Source organism: Schistocerca gregaria, chromosome 7 (genome assembly GCF_023897955.1).
Source record: "Schistocerca gregaria isolate iqSchGreg1 chromosome 7, iqSchGreg1.2, whole genome shotgun sequence".
Taxonomy (NCBI): Eukaryota; Metazoa; Arthropoda; class Insecta; order Orthoptera; family Acrididae; genus Schistocerca; species Schistocerca gregaria.
In genome coordinates, this window is record NC_064926.1 from 534,281,680 (window position 1) to 534,303,389 (window position 21,710).

General features: G+C 42.9%; 1 protein-coding gene across 5 annotated transcripts in view; it reads left to right on the top strand.

The window, feature by feature from the left end:
* The window catches only part of LOC126282028 (myotubularin-related protein 6), a 428,326-nt gene that overhangs the window by 24,550 nt on the left and 382,066 nt on the right, over positions 1-21,710 (top strand). The window contains exon 1 of one of the 5 annotated variants that reach the window (XM_049981430.1): positions 15,273-15,516. The exons of the other annotated variants lie outside the window; for them this stretch is intronic. Coding sequence (XP_049837387.1) covers positions 15,340-15,516 — 177 coding nt within the window. The 5' untranslated portion in view covers positions 15,273-15,339. Of the gene's footprint in view, positions 1-15,272; positions 15,517-21,710 lie in introns of those variants that run through there. 5 annotated transcript variants of the gene reach the window in all.

Here is a 21,710-nt window from a genome sequence, read left to right on the forward strand (position 1 = left end):
TTTTTTTTCGTTTTTTCTTTTTTTTACAGCGATTATAGTATCTGTTCATCAATAAAGAACCCAGTCAGTTAATTCTTATTTGTGGATGACGTAGCGATATTCTGGTCTTCCTCCAGTCTCACGACTACTATGCAACTACATTTGATCCTCGACGTCGGAGGATTGGGGTGATACCACTTGTTTTAAATTCTCCATGGCCCGACATGTGTACATACTGTAATCTATCTCTGACAATTCTGTTGTCGGTGTTGGATTGAACAGCCCATTCGATGCCGGTTTACTGGTCGCCGGGGAACTCGCCTTTGTCTCTGTTAAAAAATCCCTGGAGCAACTTCATGTAGCAGACGTACCAATTCTTAAACGGGTGTTGAGGAAACCCCTTCCCGGATGACTGATAGGTCCATTGTTAACTTGGATATGATAGTTTAAAAAGCTCACTTCTCCGTCTTTAGCTTTAACATGGGTTTCCGACGGCATTTTATCGGAGAATATGAAGCACATGGTGGTTTTTACCTACGTATCGGAGCAGCAGTACAGTGTTGGGTATATTCGCGTCTTACGCATTTTGTCATTTAACCCCACCTATTGGCCACTTTTCACTGTGCTATTTAGAGCTGTGGATAGTCAAGAAGGCACTGGAGAGAAGTTTCTCGTCTTTACTGACTCTCTTAATGAATAGCAGGCTATTCATCAATTTTTCTCAGCAGATAGGATATCTTCGATTGTGCAGGACACTAGCCACCCCCTGCACAAGCAGAAGAAAGAGGTGGACGACTTCTGGTCCCTGGACACGGGAATCGAAGAGCATGAGGAAGCCGACAGTAACGAAGGCAGCCTGCCGGGAGAATGCCACAGTGCAACGTCACGTCCCTCTACTGGCTGTCGTCGGGGACAAAGTGAGTGTTGGCCGAGTGGGAAAGGCAGTGGCTGGAAGTGGGCAACAACGAGCTGCAATCGGTCAAACCAACCATTCGGGCATGGTGCACTTCCTTCCGAACTTCACAAAGGGACCGAGTGGCCGTCACTCACCATCCTGTTCGTTAGTGTCCAGTGCGGCAAGAAGACCCACCGGAATTCAGTGTTTGCGGCGTCACACTCACGGTGCTTTAACGTCCTGTGTGTCAAATGCTGATAGGACGGAAACCTTTGGTCTACCAAGGGACTTACCCTACATTTTAGGCGATGACTAAATAGTAACACGACAATTGACATTTTGTGTGATGTCAAGGATTCGTACCCTGTTTCATTGACCGGTGGTTTAAATGTTGTTAATTAGTTTTAATGGCTGGCTCATCCGTTTGGATCCTGCGATCAACCAGCCTTCTTCCTGACTTCCACTGTTTCATACATTCTGCCGGCCGTTGTGACCGAGCGATTCTAGGCGCTTCAGTCGGAAACCGCACGACTGCTACCGTCACAGGTTCGAATCCTGCCTCGGGCATGGATGTGTGTGATGTTCTTAGGTTAGTTAGGTTTAAGTAGTTCTAAGTTCTAGGGGACTGATGACCTCAGATGGTAAGTCCCATAGTGCTCAGAGCCATTTGAACCATTTCGTACATTCCTTTGTCATGTGACATCGGTAAGACTCTATGTACTACAACTCGTATGTGACATTTTCTCTAAGGCTATCGTTATAAGACCTTTCTCTTCATTTTAACAAGAGTACTTCCCATTTACCAGTACCACGATCTTGTGAAAGGCCGCGCTTAACTATTTTAAATCCATCCATCCAATGCGTGAAGGCTAATACTGAAGTCTCTCTAGGACGATGCCCCCCCCCCCCCCTCCCTCCTAGTGTTTCTCTCTTTATTCCTCGGAGGAAACTGTTGAACAGTTCATGAAGGACTATCTGACATTTTTAACAAGGGAATTGTGCATTTCTTTTTTATCTTTGTTTGCATACTGGAACATATATAGAGCATTGTGTAGCTGCAACTCATAAATGAAAATAAGCTAATGTACACTTATGACTTTTAAAAAATATATGATAGTAAATCTTGATATCTCTCCTATTCAACAAATCAAATAATTTTTATGGATAAATCTCAGTCCAGGCCCCAGTCTCCGGCTCCAAGCAACAAAGGTTTTGTCTTACCTTGGGTGGCCCATCTGGCCAATACATTGCCATTGCTAGTATATAATATCTACATCTACGTGATTACACCGCTATTTACAATAAAGTGCCTGGCAGAGGGTTCAATGAACCAGCTTCCAGCTGTCTCTCTACCGTTCCACTCTCGAACGGCGCGCTGGAAAATCGAGCACTTAAATTTTTCTGAGCGAGCCCTGATTTATCTTATTTTATCGTGATCATTTCTCCCTATGTAGGTGGGTAACAACATAATGTTTCCGCAATTGGAGGAGAAAACTGTTGATTGAAATTTCATGAGAAGATCCCGTCGCAACTACGCCTTTGTTTTAATGATTGCCACTCCAATTCACGTTTAACGTCTGTGGCACTATCTCCCCTACTTCACGATAATACAAAACAAGTTGCCCTTCTTTGTACTTTTTCGATGCCATCCGTCAGTTCCACCTGATATGGATACCACAACGCACAGCAATACTCCAGAATAGGGCGGACAAGCGTGGTGTAAGCAGTCTCTTTAGTAGATCTGTTGCACCTTCCAAGTGTTCTGTCAGTGAATCGCAGCCTCTGATTTGCTCCACCCACAACATTATTTATGTTATCGTTCCAGTTTAGGTTCTTTGTAATTGTAATCCCTAAGTATTTAGTTGAATTTACAGCCTAGAGATTTGTGTGACTTATCGCGTAATCGAAATTTAGCTGATTTCTTTTAGTACTCATTTGAATAACTTCACACTTTTCTTTTTTCAGGGTCAACTCCACTTTTCGCACCATTCAGATATCTTATCTAAATCATTTTGCAATTCGTTTTGGTCATCTGATGACTTCACAAGACGGTAAATGACAGCATTATCTGCAAACAATCTAAGACGGCTGCTGAGATTGCCTCCTATATCGTTAATATAGATCAGGAACAACAGAGGTCCTAGAACACTTCCTTGTGTTTTGCTCGATGAATTCCCGTGTATTACTACGAACTGTCATCTTTCTGAGAGGAAATCACGAATCCAGAACCACAAGTGAGGCGATATTCCATAGGCACGCAGTTTGTTTAGAAGACGCTTGTGAGCAACGGTGTTGAAAGCCTTCTGGAAATCTAAAAATATGGAATCAATTTGACATCCCCTGTTCATAGCACTCATTACTTCATGAGTATAAAGAACTAATTGTGTTTCGCAAGAATGATATTTTCTGAATCCCTGCTGACTACGTGTCAGTAAATAGTTTTCTTCGAGGTACTTAGTGTTAGAATACAGTATGTTCCAAAACCCTACTGCAAATAGACGTTAGTGATAATGTAATTCAACGGATTACTCCTACATCCCTTTTTGGATATTGGTGTGCCTTCAGCAATTTTCCATTCTTTACGTACGGATATTTCTGTGAGCGTGTGATTGTATATAGGGAGCAGTTGTATCAGCATACTCTTAGAGGAACCTAACTAGTATAGAATCTGGACCGGGAGCCTTGCTTCTATTACAAGATTTAAGCTGCTTTGCGACATCGAGGATATCTATTTCTATGTTTCTCATCTTGGCAGAAGATATGTAATCTAAAAAGCTTCTATAATTGTCAGCGTGAGTAGATTAGGACTGGTCATTATTTGTTGTATTTGTTGTTAGTAGCTTTACAAAAGTTTTCTACAGTGGGTGCTTCTGCTCTTTAATAAATCAACTTCGCGTGTTCCGCATCCCTGAAGATTCATTTCATGACGTATGCAGAACATGATGGGTGGTGGAATGGAAAATAAAGAAATGAATACTGAATGAACTTTCCTGTTCTATTCGCGAGTGGCGCACCGGAAGAACAGTTGTCGGCAAGACTCATCTATATCTCGATCTACGTCTTTACCGCTGTGAAGTGCGTAGTAAAGGGTAAGTCCTATTTTACCAGATTTTAGGGATTTTTCCCGTTCCATTCATTGCGGAACACGAGAAGAATGATTAAGTTCCTCTGTGCGTATAGGAATTAATCTGGGCCTCACTATCCCTATGGGTCAATCCATACCAAGTGGTCCGGGAAAAAAATAAACTGAGGTTATGTTGACCATCTCAGAAAAATGTCTAGTAGTCACCAAAATATATTTTTTAAATTATTGCTTATTATTTTGAAATGGCGGCCATATTTGTTCCATGCCACATGCGTTTTTTCGTATTTGCAAGCATCTACATTTTTTACAAATTAACATCATTATCTGTTAGCTGAATGTATTCCTTAATATATTTTTATAGTTCAAAGTTATCAGCCACAAATTAAAAAACTCATTTTTTGAATAGTAGTTTTCCAAAGTAAGATTAACTTCTCAGCTTTAACATTTTTTCTGCTGGTACACTTTAAAAAATATACTATTTTAAAAATGGATTTTTAATTTTTCCATTTTGTGGCTCGCAATAACTTTGTTGGGAGATCAGATAAAAATCTGAAAATTTCACAGTTAATAGACCTTTATGATATCAAACTTCAGTGTAAATTTCAACTTTGAGATTCAATTGGAAGTTATGGAAGAAAGATTACAAACATGACTCAAAATACCTTTTTTAACATCTGCGATATCTGGTTGGCTAATCAAATTAAGTATACCAATCGCATAATGTAACACACATTACAATAGCTAATGATTATTTGTCTAAACAATGCTGTGGTAATTGTTTCAGCAGGCTAACAATAGCATTTGCAAGCCTATACAAGTCTGATTGTTGTTTTCCCCCTTACATCAACAATTGTCTACTCACACTTATTTGGCTAGAAGTTCTTGAAGATTGCAGTTGAGAAATGGTGTCTCAGTGTTCTGTTGGTGTTATTAGTGAACCCTGCCGTAAAAGTGTGCATGGAGTATATCCTAAAGACATTACTTTAATTGAAGATTACAGTGAAGAAGAAAAAGTGATGTTTTACTTAAAGAGTCGGCCCAGAGGTCAAATCAACATGAAAGTTCCATGAAATGAAATACTTAAAAAAATTTCATCACCTTTTAGGTCAGTCTTGCTTGGACACTTTTGAGAAACATAAGTAACATATAACAAATGGTCTGCGAGAAATAACATTTGATCATTATTCTAAAAATAAAAGCCCTTTTGTCAGTCTCATTCCAGGAAAATCATTGTGTATTGTGTCGAGCATGTTATTCTAAGATATTTGTAATTCACAAGAGAAAGGATAGTGAAGCCTCAGATAACAGAATTTTGTGACTTATCAGAAACCATTAAAAAAAGTAGATACAGCTTGTGAATTCCTGGGTATCTCGCCTGGTAGTAAAATTAGAAAACTGAGTCAAGATAAAAGACCAAGTGCTTTTAATACAAAAATTGAGAAAGTGGCAGCTACAGTCAAAAAAATTGGAAGTTTCGTTTCAAAATACAATTTGTACTAAAAGAGATGGAAGTTCTAAAACTTCACTAACTGCATATGATGATTTGATAGAAAAACTAAAACTAAATTCAGTACTTCAAACAAAGAGGATAAAATTAAGATTATCAGTTTACTGCCGAATTCTTGGAGTCGGGCAAAAGTAAGTGATGAAATTAATGTGTCAGAAATTCTTGTTAAGTTAACAAGGCAATTAGTAAAAACCAGGGAATTTTACCAACATTACAAACGAAAAGTGCGTCTAATTTGATAGGTGAAAACAATCAATAAAGTTATTAAGTGTTATGACGATGACAATAACAGCTGTTTGATGTCTGGCAAAAAAAGACAGTGTTTCTGTGAAAGAAAATGGTTCTAAGATTCAAAGAAAAAAGGTTAATATTGTTTAATTTAAATGAACTATTCACTGAATTTAAAAAAGAAAATCCGGACATTAAAACTGGAAGATCAAAGTTTTGCGAGTTGATACCAAGATGCTGTATTGTTGCAGGGGCATCTGGCACCCATAAGGTTTGTGTTTGTTCGTGTCTTCAGAACTTAAAGTTGATGATAGATGGAGCCAACCTTAGAGTTGACTATAAAGGCCTTTTGGAAGTTATGGTATGCAATATTGACAGTTACAATTGTGTGTTCAAGGGAAAATGTGAAGATTGCCAAGCAAACAAGCCTTTCTTGACATGTTTCCGGCCGGAGTGGCCGTGCGGTTCTAGGCGCTACAGTGGAACCGAGCGACCGCTACGGTCGCAGGTTCCAATTCATACCTCGGGCATGGATGTGTGTGATGTCCTTAGGTTAGTTGCAATTACGCTATAAAGTCACGCAGTAAGAATACGACCATATTGCAAATCAGTAGGCGGAATGCACAATTGTTGTATTAGTAAATAAGGCGAATAAACGCCAAGAGACCGTATTGGTTGTGTGAGGACGGTTGCGTACTGTCTAGGTCGAGACAGCGCTCACAGTAGTTCCTCCAAAATTTACTTTGCCATCTGCTGGATTCTCCTCGAGGTGCCCAAGAGACAGACAGCGCTCATCAGGCGGTGTTTTTAACCATGGGCGACGACTACGGGGCATAATTTCAATGTTTCTTGCCTCACGAAAGCGGTGGAGCGTTGGAATAACTTCGCTTTGGCGTGCGCTAGTTCCACCGGCAACCCCCAGGCGATCTATCCGGTCCCAAAATGACAATGCGCGCTCGCTTCTAGTGTGGAAATACCCTTCATTTCGACAAACTGAACATTACACAAATACACGGTATCTCGTTAACGATTGGAGACAACGCGCTCAACTGAACTGAGAATGAAAGTTTACTTTTGCAGGTGGGCTACATAAAGCGATTTCTCGTGGTCGAAATACTGGAGATAAAGAGCTGTCACAAGAACCACTCTGAAGAGCTGCTGAATAAACGGACTTAAATTATACTGTGCTCCTTAATACTGGCAAAAAACTAGACTGATAGCCCAGTCCAAATGTGTTAACTTGTGACCAATTGTAAATGTACTTCCCAGTAATTCATTTTTTATTGACTGTGAATATATTGCTTTGCATTAGCAGCTTATTTCTGTGGCGACCAGCTACGGGCTAATAACCGGAAACTTACGTCGTGTATGCAAAAATCTGTAAAAAAAAATAGCAAAAAACTGTTCTTTTTCCTTTTAGTGGATATGGTTTACCACGTACCAACAATGAAGTCGGAAGTTAAACGGAGATTATTGACGATGTAGGTTTCCAGTTTAGTTCGCTGCTACAGAGCAGTGATTGTTTCGGAATTGAGTCTCGAATCATGTTACGTGGGCTCAAAGCTAGCCTTATGAGCTTTATCAAAACAATTTCACAACGATAGCAACTCCGTGAGTTGATTCAGGTCCGCCGATTAACAGCGCCGCTGGTCCCGGCGGAGGTTAGTCAACCGGCATGGGTGTGTGTGTTTGTCCTTAGGATAATTTATGTTAAGTAGTGTGTAACCTTAGGGACTGATGATGACCTTAGCAGTTAAGTCCCACAAGATTTCACACACAGTTGAACAGTTGATTAACAGCGTCTCTGGCAGTGGTGCAATTACATCGCGTAGCGGTATCACGTTCAGCGCGGCATAGGGAAGGTATGTTAAGAGTGTGCCAATATGTGCTCTAACATGGATGTATCGTTACTGTAGTTCCCCGTTTTTATATTGACACACATTGAGTACAGCACTATTCCGTGGTGTCACAATTAAAGGTAACACATTTAATGACGTCCTCTCTGTAATAGCAAGTTTAATCTTTCTTTTAACTCTACATACCGCTAGAAGGTGTGAAGGGGCCGGCTGAAGAAAGTGCTCACCCTTAGTCGGAGCGCTTTATCTGTTGTGTTTTCGAACTACCACATGCTGTTAACAAATAGTTCCATATACACCGCAAAAAATGCTGCCTATAATGTATATTGCTTTGTCATAATGTATTTATATTGTTGTTTTTGAATGTAACCAAACAAATAACATGCAGAAAGGCAAAATACACGCACGTGGTGTAGCACTGTCTTTTGTCGACCCCTTCATTTGTTGTTATCGCCACGGCAGATCAATCTTGGACAGAAAAATTGTACTTTTTGGAAATGAGTGAGACCTGTCACTGCAGCAGATCAACAAAACAGTACATCTATCGACTATGTACCAAAGGTTTGCAGAGGTTTTGTAATACTTTCATATTAGTATCATATGAATACATCTTAAGCTTTTATGACGTTGAATTATGATGAAACTGATGTTAAAAACACAAGTTATGACCCTCGATATTTCTCAGCTTGTTGGCCTTAATGCTATGGAAGTTCACAGTTAGTCGATTGAACCGTCCCTCAAAGAGTAAGGAAATCAGAAGTTTTGAAGTCGTGAATTTAGAGAATTGCAACAGTCAGGTGTTAGCGGACCAGCTTCTGGATTTGTTCTCTCGCCGAATGAGATGCAGCAAAGAAGAAAAGTACTCACTGTGCTAGCGGCGTTCTGCCAACCGAAAATTCGGAAGCGTCGAAACAAAAAGAAGATTGAGAGGTAATGAAATTCATATTTGCTCTCTGGCGTTGCCGAAACACAATATTACCCAAAGCGGCCGAGGCATCGGGCCCAGACAGAATTCGTATTAGTTTACATTGAATACATTACAAAATTAACTCCTTTTTTTTACTCCTAAAAGCAAAAGGGGAAATTTGAACCACCACAAAAGTGAAATGAAATTAGAAGTTTTATTATTGAAAGTAAACTGTGAGTTACGTGTCATTAGGAATCTGAACAAACATTCTAAAAATATAGTCCATAAGATGATGGCCAATCAAATTCGCCTTCCTGGAAGCGTATGCTGTAATTTGTATGGCGTATTTCAAACATTTCCATCGGAACTGCAGCAGCTTCCTCTGGAATCCTTGTTTTCAGTTCAGCTGGTGTCGTCCTGCGAGTTGTGCGTACTTTGCTTTTGAGATGGCCGACAAGAAAAAAATAGCACATCGACAAATTGCATGACCTTGAAGGCCAATGAACGTCGACAAACAGGGATTCCAGTCAATCATCCGAACTGTAACTGTCTGGCCTCTCAACAGATACCCCTCCGTTGTGGTTGCACCTACGGTACGGCTGTCTGTATCACTGATTCACGCAATCCTCCCTACCAACGGCAAGGTACGTGGTTCATGGGGGGACTGTAATGATACTCAGACAATGAGCCACATTGTAAATGAGTGCCCTGACAGCCATTACCCTCGCGGCATCGACAGTCAGCATAAGCTTCCCACGAAGCGCTGCACTGGATTGAGTCTTTGGATATTCGTGTCTAGTCTCCCCCTTTAAATTTTGTTAACACGAAGAGCTCATATGTGTATTTTTGATTTAAATGTCTGTTGCATATGTTGTTGTAATTGATGCATATAATAATAATAATCTACATCAGGACTTTCACAACTTTCAAAATTTCGTCTTTCCCTGTGCGACCCATTATTAATCGACAACTAGCGAACCCGGCGTTGCTGAGCGATAGCTAATTATGAATCGTAATTGGATGTACGTCGTAATATTCCCCTCTTTAAATACAAATTTCCTGTTTTCTATGAAATCGGACTGCGAGGAAGACAAACCATCTCACTGTTATGTACACAATTTTTGTTTAAAATATTTACAGTATAACAAGAGAGAATACCGATGGGGGGAAACAATTTGTTTAATCGTTGAAAGGCCCTGGTGTCGTAGTTAAAATTGACTGAGGAAAAACAGTAAATTTCCCAGCGGAGCACAGCACACTATTTCGTTTTTCGCAATCGGTTTTAACAGAAAAGCTATATATTGTTCTTTAAAAAAAGCTTGTGTCCGATTGAATGTTAATTAGTGTGCCGTTTAAAAAATTTGAAGTAAATCGGTCACGAGATTTTCGAGATTTTTGGTAACAACGTTAAACGACGACTTGTCTTTGTATAGTAGTATAGATATACTAGGGGCGTTGAATAAGTAATGCAACACTTTTTTTTTTGGGAAGTTTTGGTTGAAAAAAATACGGGCTTTAGTTGTGGGGATATCGTGGAATATTCCTGCTTCACCCCTGTAGTTTCATGAAGGTCAGGTAAGTGGTGGAGCTACTCGAAGCCTTCAAAATGGCGTCTGTAACGCAGATGCGTTCCAGATATGCCGGCACGGTAACTCAGCGTGTTCGGTCAGAGAGCCGGTTGGCCTCTGTAATAAAAAATCTGAGTTGAAGGATCAACAAACGAACTCTAACGGATGTGTCATGTAACGTCCGCAACGACCAGACACAAAATCGACAAAAAAATGTAGAGAGCTGTCATTGAATTTATTTGGGTGGAAAACTAGATATCGATAGGCGCTTGCAGAATGTCTGCGGAGACCTGGCAGTGAATAAAAGCTTGGTGAATCGTTGGACGAGGCGTCTGTTATCATCGCAATAAGGTCGCGCAAACCTGTCCTCTCTCCCGCGTGCTGGCCGGCCCCGCACAGCTGTGACTCGTGCAATGTTGGAACGTGCAGACACTCTCATCTGAGGTGATCGATGGCTCGCAAAACACGTCGCTGCATAACTGAATGTCTCTGTTGAAAATGTTGGCACAACTGGCCCACCATTGTACAAAAACATGTGTGCCGCTGGGTTCACATGGCGATGAGACATGGTTTCATCAACTATCCATCGAGTGGCGCACACCACCTCCCCTCCGAAGAAAAAGTTCAAAGCTGTGCCTTCAGCTTGGTAAAATCATGGCGACGGTCTTTCGGAGTTCCGAGAGAATTATTCTGTTGGATATCCTCCCTCATGGTGCAACGATCAACACTGAAGTATATTGTGCTGTGCTCGGGAAACTGAAGAAACTACTTCAGTGTGTTCGTCACCACAAAAACACAAACTATCTTCTCCTTTCCCGTGACAACGCAAGGCCTCACAAAAGTATGGGCACTCGAGAGGAACGTAAGTTCTGACTAGAGTGTTCTTCCTCATATGCCCTACAGCCTGGATTTCGCACCTTCCGACTTCCACCTTTTTGGCCTAATGAAGGGTATGTGGATTACGGCAAGGTTTACTGATGCAGCAAGACGCTGGCTGCGACGTCGACCAGTACGGTGGTGCCATGTGAGCATACAGGCCCTCTCAGTAAGTGGGCGTAAGACCGTCCCAGTAAACGGAGGTTATGTTGAAAATAGGGTTTTGTGCGAAATGAGTGGGGAAAAACATGTATTAGAATCCTGCATAAAACAACGTGCTTCCAGAAAAAAAGAGTTGCATTACTTTTTGAATGCCCTTGTAGATATCGTACTTAGCGGAGGGATGCGCGTGACTATAATGGAGCCACAGTTATTTCTTTCCGACGAATTGGGCCATAGCGGATGTAGGGAATTACAGGCCAATATCGTTAAATTTTCCCGTTGCGGGATGCGAGAGTTTAAGTTGACATATTACGACGTTCAAGGAGGACAAGAAGTTCCTTAAAGAACCAACACGAGTTCAGCAAAAACCACTTTCTTTATTTACACAGTTTTGCAAAATTGATTCCTAGCTTCCTAGAAATCAGAAAAGCTGTCCATGCTCTGCCGTATCGTCGACTAATAATCAACATACGATTACGGGAAATGTCTTCAGTTGTACAATTGACTCGAAGAGTATTTGAATTTTCAGAACGCAATACATTATCCCAGACATCTAAAATTCAACAGAAAAGAGAATAATACTGGTTGTGCCTCGAGGAAATGTAATGGGACTACTATTGTTTTTAGTGTAAATAGTACTATAGACAGTCAGCGGCACACCTCGCTGACGGTGCTGTTGTTTTTGTTTAGTAAGTTATTTGGCACAATGGTCAGAAACTGTACTTTTATTAGAGGGTATTGCGCTTCCAACACCAACGGGCTTCCATACTTAGGTTTTCAGCGATTTCCTTTAATTAACAGGCGGAACCTGTTACCTTCACCATAATGAAAGGTTCGTCGAATGGCTGGGATTCGAAGTCCTCTTGACCCTTGCGGCCACTTGATATCACATCTGTAGAATCCAATTAGATTTGGGCTTAGCAAATATTTCTGACACAAGACATTTACATAATCATTTGATGATGATGACGATGACAACGACGACGATGGTACATACACCGTCAAGATTCTAGAAATATGCCGTGTGACAGTACTTTCTGTACTGATGCTCGGTTTGTGAAGGCTGATGGCAGCTCTGCAACTTCACAGGTGGTTGTGTACCATGGGGTCTACTAATTCAAATTACCGCCATGATAACAGTGATGTATATTTCAGGTTTTGGGTGACGAAATGGTGCCATTTCCTCTACATGTGTAAGAGGGTTATGCGATAGACTACACTGGGTCCTGCCAAATAGCCGCTCGGATATCCGAATGCGTTAGCGCCCCGCTTCCGAGAATTGGGGTGGCGAGCGTGTCCAGGATGTAACGACGAAAACTGATGAGCCGACCAGTGTGAACGTGGTTTTTGGGCGGCTTCCCACGTCTACCTTGATAAATACCAGGCTGATTCCCAAACCCCGGCTCAGATACACGCTACGCAAACATTTAGAAAATGATATCACACTGCGATACGAGAGTTACACTAGACACAGACAGTTGGCGTACATAGATTTCGTCCTGGCGGGGAGTCGTGATGGTGTGGTGTGACGAAGGGCATCTGGCAACCAACTGTCCCTAACATTGTTTCAATCCATATATAAGGAGCGTTCAAAAAGAAACGAGCCGGAGGCATAATTACAGAAACCAGTATCTGTGTATTAGAAGTATTTGACCCTGGCTGTTGAGATACTTGTCCCATTATGACACAAGACGGTGAATGGCTGTCTCATAAAATTCCCAGGGCTGCGATGTTAACCAGTTGCGCACGTACTGCTGGAAGTCGCCGTTCACATGAGCCCAGGAAAGGTTACGCTGACGTTCTACTTTGACCGAGGTGACCCCGTTCTGATATACTTCCTGCAGCACGCGACAACAGTGAGTGCCCAGCGTTACTCGCAAACCTTGACCAACCACCCTTTGCTAAGCGATCAAATAAAAACGACCAGATGATCTCACCCGTGGGGCCATTCTGCTCCTCGGCAGTGCCAAGCCTCATACGGCCAACAGAGTCGCGGCACCCCTGCGGAAATTCACAAGGGGGCTTCTCGGCCACCCTCCATACAGTCCGGACCTCTCTTCCTGTGATTACGCCATTTTTGGTCCCTTTAAAAAGGCTCTGAGGGGCAAACGATTCACCTCGGACGACGACGTCCAGCTATACGTGCGGAACTGGTTAACATCGCAGCCCCGGGAATTTTGTGAGACAGCCGTTCATGCCTTGTGTCGCAGTGGGACAAGTTTCTCAACAGCCAGGGTCAATACTTTCAACACACAGGTGCTGGTTTCTGTAATTGTGCCTCCGCCTTATTTGTTTTTGAACGCCCCGTGTATAAAAGTTCTGACACCGTTGAGAAGCGAGAATAAAGCAGAGGAGGACACGTGTGTGTTCCAAGATGATGACAGCCTGTTCTGAGGGCTGCACGCATATCTTCTTAGTTTGATGAACCTTGTCGCACCTCGACTCTACCGCTAAATCATTGGATCTTAGATCCTGTAGAGAATGCTGACACCATTTAGAGCGATGCGTGAGAGTTAGCAGTGACGTCCGCGCAATTTGGTGACTCTACAGGATCTAATCATCAGTGAGAGGTCGCCGCTGGATATGGCAGAGCTGAAGAGACTTGTGGACCCTCTTCTCCACAAAGTTGTCATTCGAATCCCAAAGAAAGTAGGTGTTGACAGATGGGAAAATTACCGAACTGTCAGTTTAATAAGTCACGGCTGCAAAATACTAACGCGAATTATTTACAGACGAATGGAAAAACTGGTAGAAGCCGACATCGGGGAAGATCAGTTTGGATTCCGTAGAAATGTTGGAACACGTGAAGCAATACTGACCTTACGACTTATCTTAGAAGAAAAATTAAGGAAAGGCAAACCTACGTTTCTAGCATTTGTAGACTTAGAGAAAGCTTTTGACAATGTTGACTGGAATACTCTTTTTCAAATTCTAAAGGTTGCAGGGGTAAAATACAGGGAGCGAAAGGCTATTTAGAATTTGTACAGAAACCAGATAGCAGTTACGAGAGTTGAGGGGCATGTAAGGGAAGCAGTGGCTGGGAAGGGAATGAGACAGGGTTGTAGCCTCTCCCCGATGTTACTCAATCTGTATATTGAGCAAGCAGTAAAGGAAACGAAAGAAAAATTCGGAGTAGGTATTAAAGTCCATGGAGAAGAAATAAAAACTTTGTGGTTCGCCCGAGCAGTTGAACGGAATGGACAGTGTCTTGAAAGGAGGATATAAGATGAACATCAACAAAAGCAAAACGAGGATAATGGAATGTAGTCGAATTAAGTCGGCGGATGCTGAAGGAATTAGAGTAGGAAATGAGACACTTAAAGTAGTAAAGGAGTATTGTTATTTGGGGGCAAAATAACTGAAGATGGTCGAAGTAGAGAGGATATATAATGTAGACTGAGAATGGCAAGGAAAGCTTTTCTGAAGAAGGGAAATTTGTTGACATCGAGTATAGATTTAAGTGTCAGGAAGTCGTTTCTGAAAGTATTTGTATGGAGTGTAGCCATGTATGGAAGTGAAACAAGGGCAATAAATAGTTTGGACAAGAAAAGAATAGAAGCTTTCGAAATGTGGTGCTACAGAAGAATGTTGAAGATTAGGTGGATAGATCACATAACTAATCAGGAAGTACTGAATAGGATTGGGGAGAAGAGAAGTTCGTGGCACAACTTGACAAGGAGAAGGGATGGATTGGTAGGACATGTTCTGAGGCATCAGGGGATCACAAATTTAGCATTGGAGGGCAGCGTGGAGGGTAAAAATCATAGAGGGAGACCAAGAGATGAATACACTAAGCAGATTCGGAAGGATGTAGGTTGCAGTAGGAACTGGGAGATGAAAGAGCTTGCGCAGCATAAATTAGCTACATCAAACCAGTCTCAGGACTGAAGACGACGACGATGACGACGACAACAACAACAACATGAGGCCATTATAAAGGCTAGAGGCGACGTCAGGCGGTATTAGCGTGATGATGATTCCTGGGATTAATTTTTTGCGCGATACGCTGAATTGGGACAGCGAGCCAGCGGAATGAGTGAGTGAAGTATATAAGAGCCCAGGCGACGAGCGGCGCGCCGTGACCTGGGCCGCGGCAGCGTACATGAGCCCCGTCCGGCGCGGCGCACGCGCCGTGGCGTGTTGGGGGCGGGGTTGGTGCGACGTGTAGCCGGGGCGGGGCGGGGCGGGGAGGCGAGGCCGCCTGCAGTCGATACGTTGCGAGCGCACCGCTAGGTGCCACCGTGCAGCGCCGCGCAGACCAGACCCGAGCCGAGCCATGGAGCCGATACTGGGGCCCGACGACGACGACGGCGGGCGGCCGCGCGTCATGGAGGCGCCGGCGTCGCCGCCCCCGCACGCCACCGTGTACGGCCGCGTGCGCGCCTGGCTGCTGCCCGCCAGCGGCGCCCCGCAGCCCGGCTGTCAGATGGGCGGCGCCGACGCCACCCACAAGGTGCGAGCGGCGGCCGCTTCTGTCTGGCGGGGAGAACGCCAGAGTTCCCAGGAATTTTGCTCAGTGGAAGAGGGCTCACAATAAGCAAACACTTGTTTCGGCGTGCGTATCCGCAGATACTCGACTGTTTCTGAGAAAACTACTGCCAGAGTTTTCGAGGTATACATTGTGTTCCTTTTAGCGAGTAAATAGTTCAGTCGAATTGGTGAGACAGTTGCCAGCGTCGCGACTTCACGCTTTTGCGCGCCGTTTTCGTAAACCGATTATTATTTTTATTTTAGATTCTCATTTGGCTACCGACGTCCGTATATTACACTAACATTTTCAATCTATACTGAAATAACGTTGTCCTTATTTGTCTATGAATTGTATACCTAGTAAATAAATATTAAAAAATGAATGAAAGAGAAAGGTATTGGAAATTGTTTCCGGTGAAATTCCTAAAGCGTATCGTGATTCATAATCAACTGCAAGCGTCAGGTTTCGGTAAAGTAATCTGTTATGGGTGGTTTGCCGCGAAATTGTCAAGGCGTGAAATCTTCAGCGAGGTTAACGTCATTTGTTTTCCGAGTATGATTCACACGAAGAAATGTCACTGTGGCAAACCTGCTTTCGCGCGATGCGCTTGGTTTTCGGAATTTTTCTTTGGATTGTTTCTACTATCGGCACCCTCGTGCGGAATCCACTATATCGTCCTGAATAATAAACATAAGCAGAAAATACAAAAATTGATGTAAGAATGAAATATAAGAATATGAAAACTCAAAGCTTTTAACCCCGAAAAAATATCTTACGGCGACATATACTAAATAATAATTGAATGATACTTATTGTGATATCCAAGTCGTAAACTTGCAGTTAATATGAGAGCATTGTACTAACTTGATAAGAAACATTCGTGTAGTAACCTTCTTCCGTCATGCGGAGATAAAACGATAATCGGGTTTCGAACAAGTGCAAAACAGAGATGCCGCGACGCTCGCCACTGTGCCACCATTTCGGCAAAAATTATCGCCCGCTATTGAGGGATCTAAGTTATGTCGAAAGCTTCGACCATCGTTTCCTCAGAAACGGTGGAGTATCTACGGCTAAGCCGAGACAAGCGTTCGCTCTCTTGAACTGAGCAAAGTTTCTTGGAAACTCTGTTATGACACTTGGCGTGCTCTCGTGAGACTCTACTAGGCCTTTCATTGGAAATGCCATCATCATCAAGTTGAGTTCGATGTGCTTCGCGTGTCCTACACAGCAAGAAGTACATTGAAATCCACCTGACGATGACGACGATGATATGTCTGGTATGACTGACTGAGTTTAAAATAAAAGCGACTGAAGCACTAAGACTGTTGTACAGCAGATGCTCTCGGTGTTAATCAAGAACATGTGACAGAAAGACAACCCCCTACTAGAGAAGTAGTTGCTTTTATGGTGTGTGTTGCTTGCACGCAGCAACTACTCAGCCTCGTCACTGAGCCACATATGGTCAGGCAACCCCATGGCAAAAATTCATGGCAACACAAATCACAAATAATTTACAGTTTATTAATAGAAACTACGAGGGGTGTGAGAAAAGTAGTGAGACTGGTTTTTATCCAACAAAGATTTTACTTATTCAAACAGCAATATTGTCGCCTTCAGAGTACTTCCCTTCGGCAGCTGTATGCCCAGCCTTGGTAGCAGCGCTGAAAGGCTTCAGCTGGCAGGTCCTTTAACATGTCCGTAACACTATTTTGGATGTTCTCCAGAGTCCCAAAATGACATTCTTTTAAGACTTTTTTCCGTTTTGGGAAAAGAGAAAGATCACAAGAACTCAGATGGGGTGAATAGGGGGCTGTGGAACAACAGGAATGCTGAAACTTACTGGAAGATTAAAATTGTGTGCCGGACCGAGACCTGAACTCGGTACCTTTCCCTTTCGCGAGCAAGTACTCTACCATCTGAGCTAAAACTCTCATTCTGGGGACAGGAATGCTCTTTGAGCTAGAAAAATTTCGTGGTGGAAATGGTCGTGTGACATGAGGCGTTGTCATGATGCAGCATGCGCTGCTCGGCATTGTCTGATCTACTTGATTCACCCTGTTTCTGAGCCTTTCTAGGACATCGTTGTAAAACACTTGGTGGACAGTTTGTGCTGGAGGAAGAAATTTTTTTGTGTACGATACCCCTACTGCCAGAAAAACAAATCAGCTTTGTTTTTATCCTAGGTTTCCTCATTCGAACTTTCGTCGGTCAAGGAGATGTCTCATTGTGCCACTCCTCACTTAGCCGATTTGTCTCAGGATCGAACTCAAACACCCAGGATTCATCAGCTGTGATCATACGACTAAACCATTAGTGGTCATTGGAAATCCTCCCAAGAAGATGAACGCACACCTTTCTTCGATTGTCCTCCTGCTCAGTTTTGAGGTTTTCTGGCAACATTTCGACACAAAACTTTTCGCATGAGCAAATCTTTGTTTAAAATTTGATGTAGAGTGAAAATGTTTAACAAACTACTCATCATTCTTAATGTTGAACGTCGTTCTGATCTCAAAAATCATGCACGCGTTTGACATTTTTGTCGATTTTTGAAGCTGAAGGTTTTCCTGAGCGAGATTCGAAAAATGATGTATGCCAGCGAAAACCTCGTGTATTGATAAGAGGTGTTCCCTGGAGGCCTCTTTCAACTTTTCAAAAATCACACTCGCGGATTCCCCAAGTTTAACACAAACCTTGATTGCGTAAAGTTGCTCTAAATTCCGCAGTTCCATTCTCGTAACACACAACAAAACACAACTTCACTGATGACAGTCACAAAAATGACACGATGGCTCTACGGACTGAAACTCGGACTGAGCTATCTGGAAGATATGATCCACGCCAGTCTACACAAGTAAATCAACACAGCGTTGCCAGATCGTCTGCGTTGTTGTTAGTCACATTACTTCTCTCTCTCTCTCTCTCTCTCTCTCTCTCTCTCTCTCACACACACACACACACACACACACACACACACTTAGTACACAATACTTTACTTTGGTGTGAATAAGGTGCGTGAAAATAGTTCAGTGTTCACTTCAGATGATCTGTTTATAAGACAGGTCTAGATCTGAACCCAGTGAATGAAAATTATGATTACTTTCAGAATGTCGCGTTTGGCTCTTCTTGTTTGCTACTGTAGACACGGTCCTGATGCTGCATTGAGGTACTGCTGACACTGTGCGTGTACTAAGTCAATACGGAGCGGATACTGTCTGTTCGGAGCTGTCCGTCATCTTATATACGCCTTGGCGGTTAGATGGCGATTTGAGGACTATTTGAGTGACATACGGCTCAAGCAGAAAATAGGCCTTACGAGTGGCGCCATGGCTGGAGGCTGGCCGTAACTCTTGAGCACTAGGTAGCTCGGCGCTGTTCTGTGAATGACTGTGTGCCGTTGTCTCCCGGAGGACACACCACTTACCATAATCCACGTTTCATTAGAGTGCATTTTCTGTTCTGACAAGAGGGCATGGCTAATGCAAGTGGGCACTGCTCTGTGTTTTAGCTAGTGATGTGGCGAGCATTACAGAGCTTTTAGATTTTTGTGCATTGTCTCAGTTCCAACAGGTCTTAGGTTGTGGAGGTTTCAGTGAGCCCATTGGCTGCGGCTGAGTGTGTGTGTGTGTGTGTGTGTGTGTGTGTGTGTGTGTGTGTGTGTAACGCCACTGGTCTCTTGGTATTTCACTACGGACGCTAAAGACCTTAGACTTAGTGCGCCAAACCGGAGTCTGTCTTTAAGTGTGTGCCAGTAAAGTTTCTACAACATCTCCGTGACGATCAGTGGGTCAAACAGACCTGTGACGATTCGTGCTGACCTTTGTATACGATCAGGGGAGTGTCATAGGACCGTTGCCATTCATTATTTAGATAAATGACCTTGTGGATGACATCGGAAGTTCACTGAGGCTTTTTGCAGGTGATGCTGTGGTGTATCAAGAGGTTGTAACAATGGAAAATTGTACTGAAATGCAGGAGGATCTGCAGCGAATTAACGCATGGCGCAGGGAATGGCAATTGAATCTCGATGTAGACAAGTGTAACATGCTTCGAATACATAGAAAGAAAGATCCCTTATCATTTAGCTACAGTATAGCAGGTCAGCAACTGGAAGCAGTTATCTGGGAGTATGCATTAGGAGTGATTTAAAATGGAATGATCATATAAAGTTGATCGTCGGTAAAGCAGATGCCAGACTGAGATTCATTGGAAGAATCCTAAGGGAATGCAATCCGAAAACAAAGGAAGTAAGTTACAATACGCTTGTTCGCCCACTGCTTGAATACTGTTCAGCACTGTGGGATCCGTACCAGATAGGGTTGATAGAAGAGATAGAGAAGATCCAACGGAGAGTAGCGCAGTAGCTCGGTACGGGCTTTTGTTGAAGTTTCGAGAACATACCTTCACCGAAGAGTCAAGCAGTATATTTCTCCCTCCTACGTATATCTCGCGAAGAGACCATGAGGATAAAATCAGAGAGATTAGAGCCCACACAGAAGCATATCGACAATCCTTCTTTCCACGAACAACACGAGACTGGAATAGAAGGGAGAACCGATAGAAGTACTCAGGGTACCCTCCGCCACACACCGTCAGGTGGCTTGCGGAGTATGGATGTAGATGTAGATCAGATCAGTATCATCTGTTCGTCCTTTTCCGTATGGATCCTACGTACTTCAGCAGTATTCTAGGCTGGGTCATACGAGTGTTTCGTACGCAATTCGCATTGCAAAATGATTGCACTTGTGTTCTGTCAAGCAATGTGCTGCCTGCGTTACTTATGAAGCTATGTGGCCGTTTGCTTACATATCCGTACAAATTGTTACACTCAGATATCTGTAAAAGTTGACTGATTCCAGTTGTCTCCAGATGCTGTTGAAGTCATAGGATATTACGTTTCTCATATTGTGAAGCGCACAATTTTACATTCATAAATATTTAAAGCGATTTGCCAATCTATGCGACACTTTGAAATCTTATCAAAATACGAGCGAGCATTTCTGCAGCTTTTTTTCCAAGCCGTATTTCACTGTACTGCATCATTTGTAGGTACCTGAGGTTACTATTAATATTCCGTACCAGGTTGTTAATATACAACATGAACAGCAAGAGTCCAACGCCCTTCCCTGAGGCACACCTGGTGTTACCTCTACATCTGCCGATGACTCCCCGTCGAAGACAACATACTACGTCCTCTATCAATCTAGCCTCAAATCTCGCTTGATATCCCCATATGATCGTACTTTCGAAGAAGAGAGACATTACACTGATCTTGGTTTCATAAGCAGGTAAATTTCTGTGTTTTTTACGGAATAGAAAGTATTTTTTACACGCACATGTGTCGCGTATGGATGCTTTAACATAGGATGTGCGTCCGGATGCACTGAGCTGAAGCGGTAATTCTGTACAATGAACCTTAGCCGTCCTCTCCCACGAGGATCCTAGAGCTGTGTCTTAGACTCGTTGAAGCCTTGTTGTATCTTGTCAGGTGAATCACGGCTACAGTGGGCCGCTTGCCATCAGTCGTTTGTATTAACATTTTACAGCACTTCGCGCACTTCCAGAAATCGAAAAATTCATCAATTTTGGATCGTCGACAAAACTGGTTTTCCTGTCTTGTTAATAGATGCAATACCAGCAGCTGTGCAATTCAGGTAAAAGTATTCCAGGAATTACAATATTTCTTGATTGACTTACTTGGTTTTATAACAAATGATTCGTTAAAATATCAGGCAGACGGCGTCTCAGACGGACTATATGGTCTTCCAGTACTTCGGATTCGAGACTAGTACAGTTCTTTTTCCATTATTCGCACATGTCATCTCCACACTTCACCCCACGTGTGAAGGTGCTTCGGATTTGATACTTTCCCGATCGGTCTTTGGGTACCAAGCTGTATGTATATAAAGTGGCTATAGTTGCCTGAGACTGCAGTCGTGTGTGTGTATGTGGCTGTCGTCTATTTTTGACATGGGCCTTACAGGCGGAAAGCTTTATTTGTGACAGTCTTTTTGTTGTGCCTATCTGCGATCCAGGATTTCTGCTATATGGTTTTCATAATGTTGCTCTATAAAGTGAGGGTGATGCTGATACCACCCCAGACAGTCCACATCTTGCACCACGCTGTTTACATCTTTTCGGCAAACTCAAACGCCATCTGGAGAAAGAGATTTTCCAAT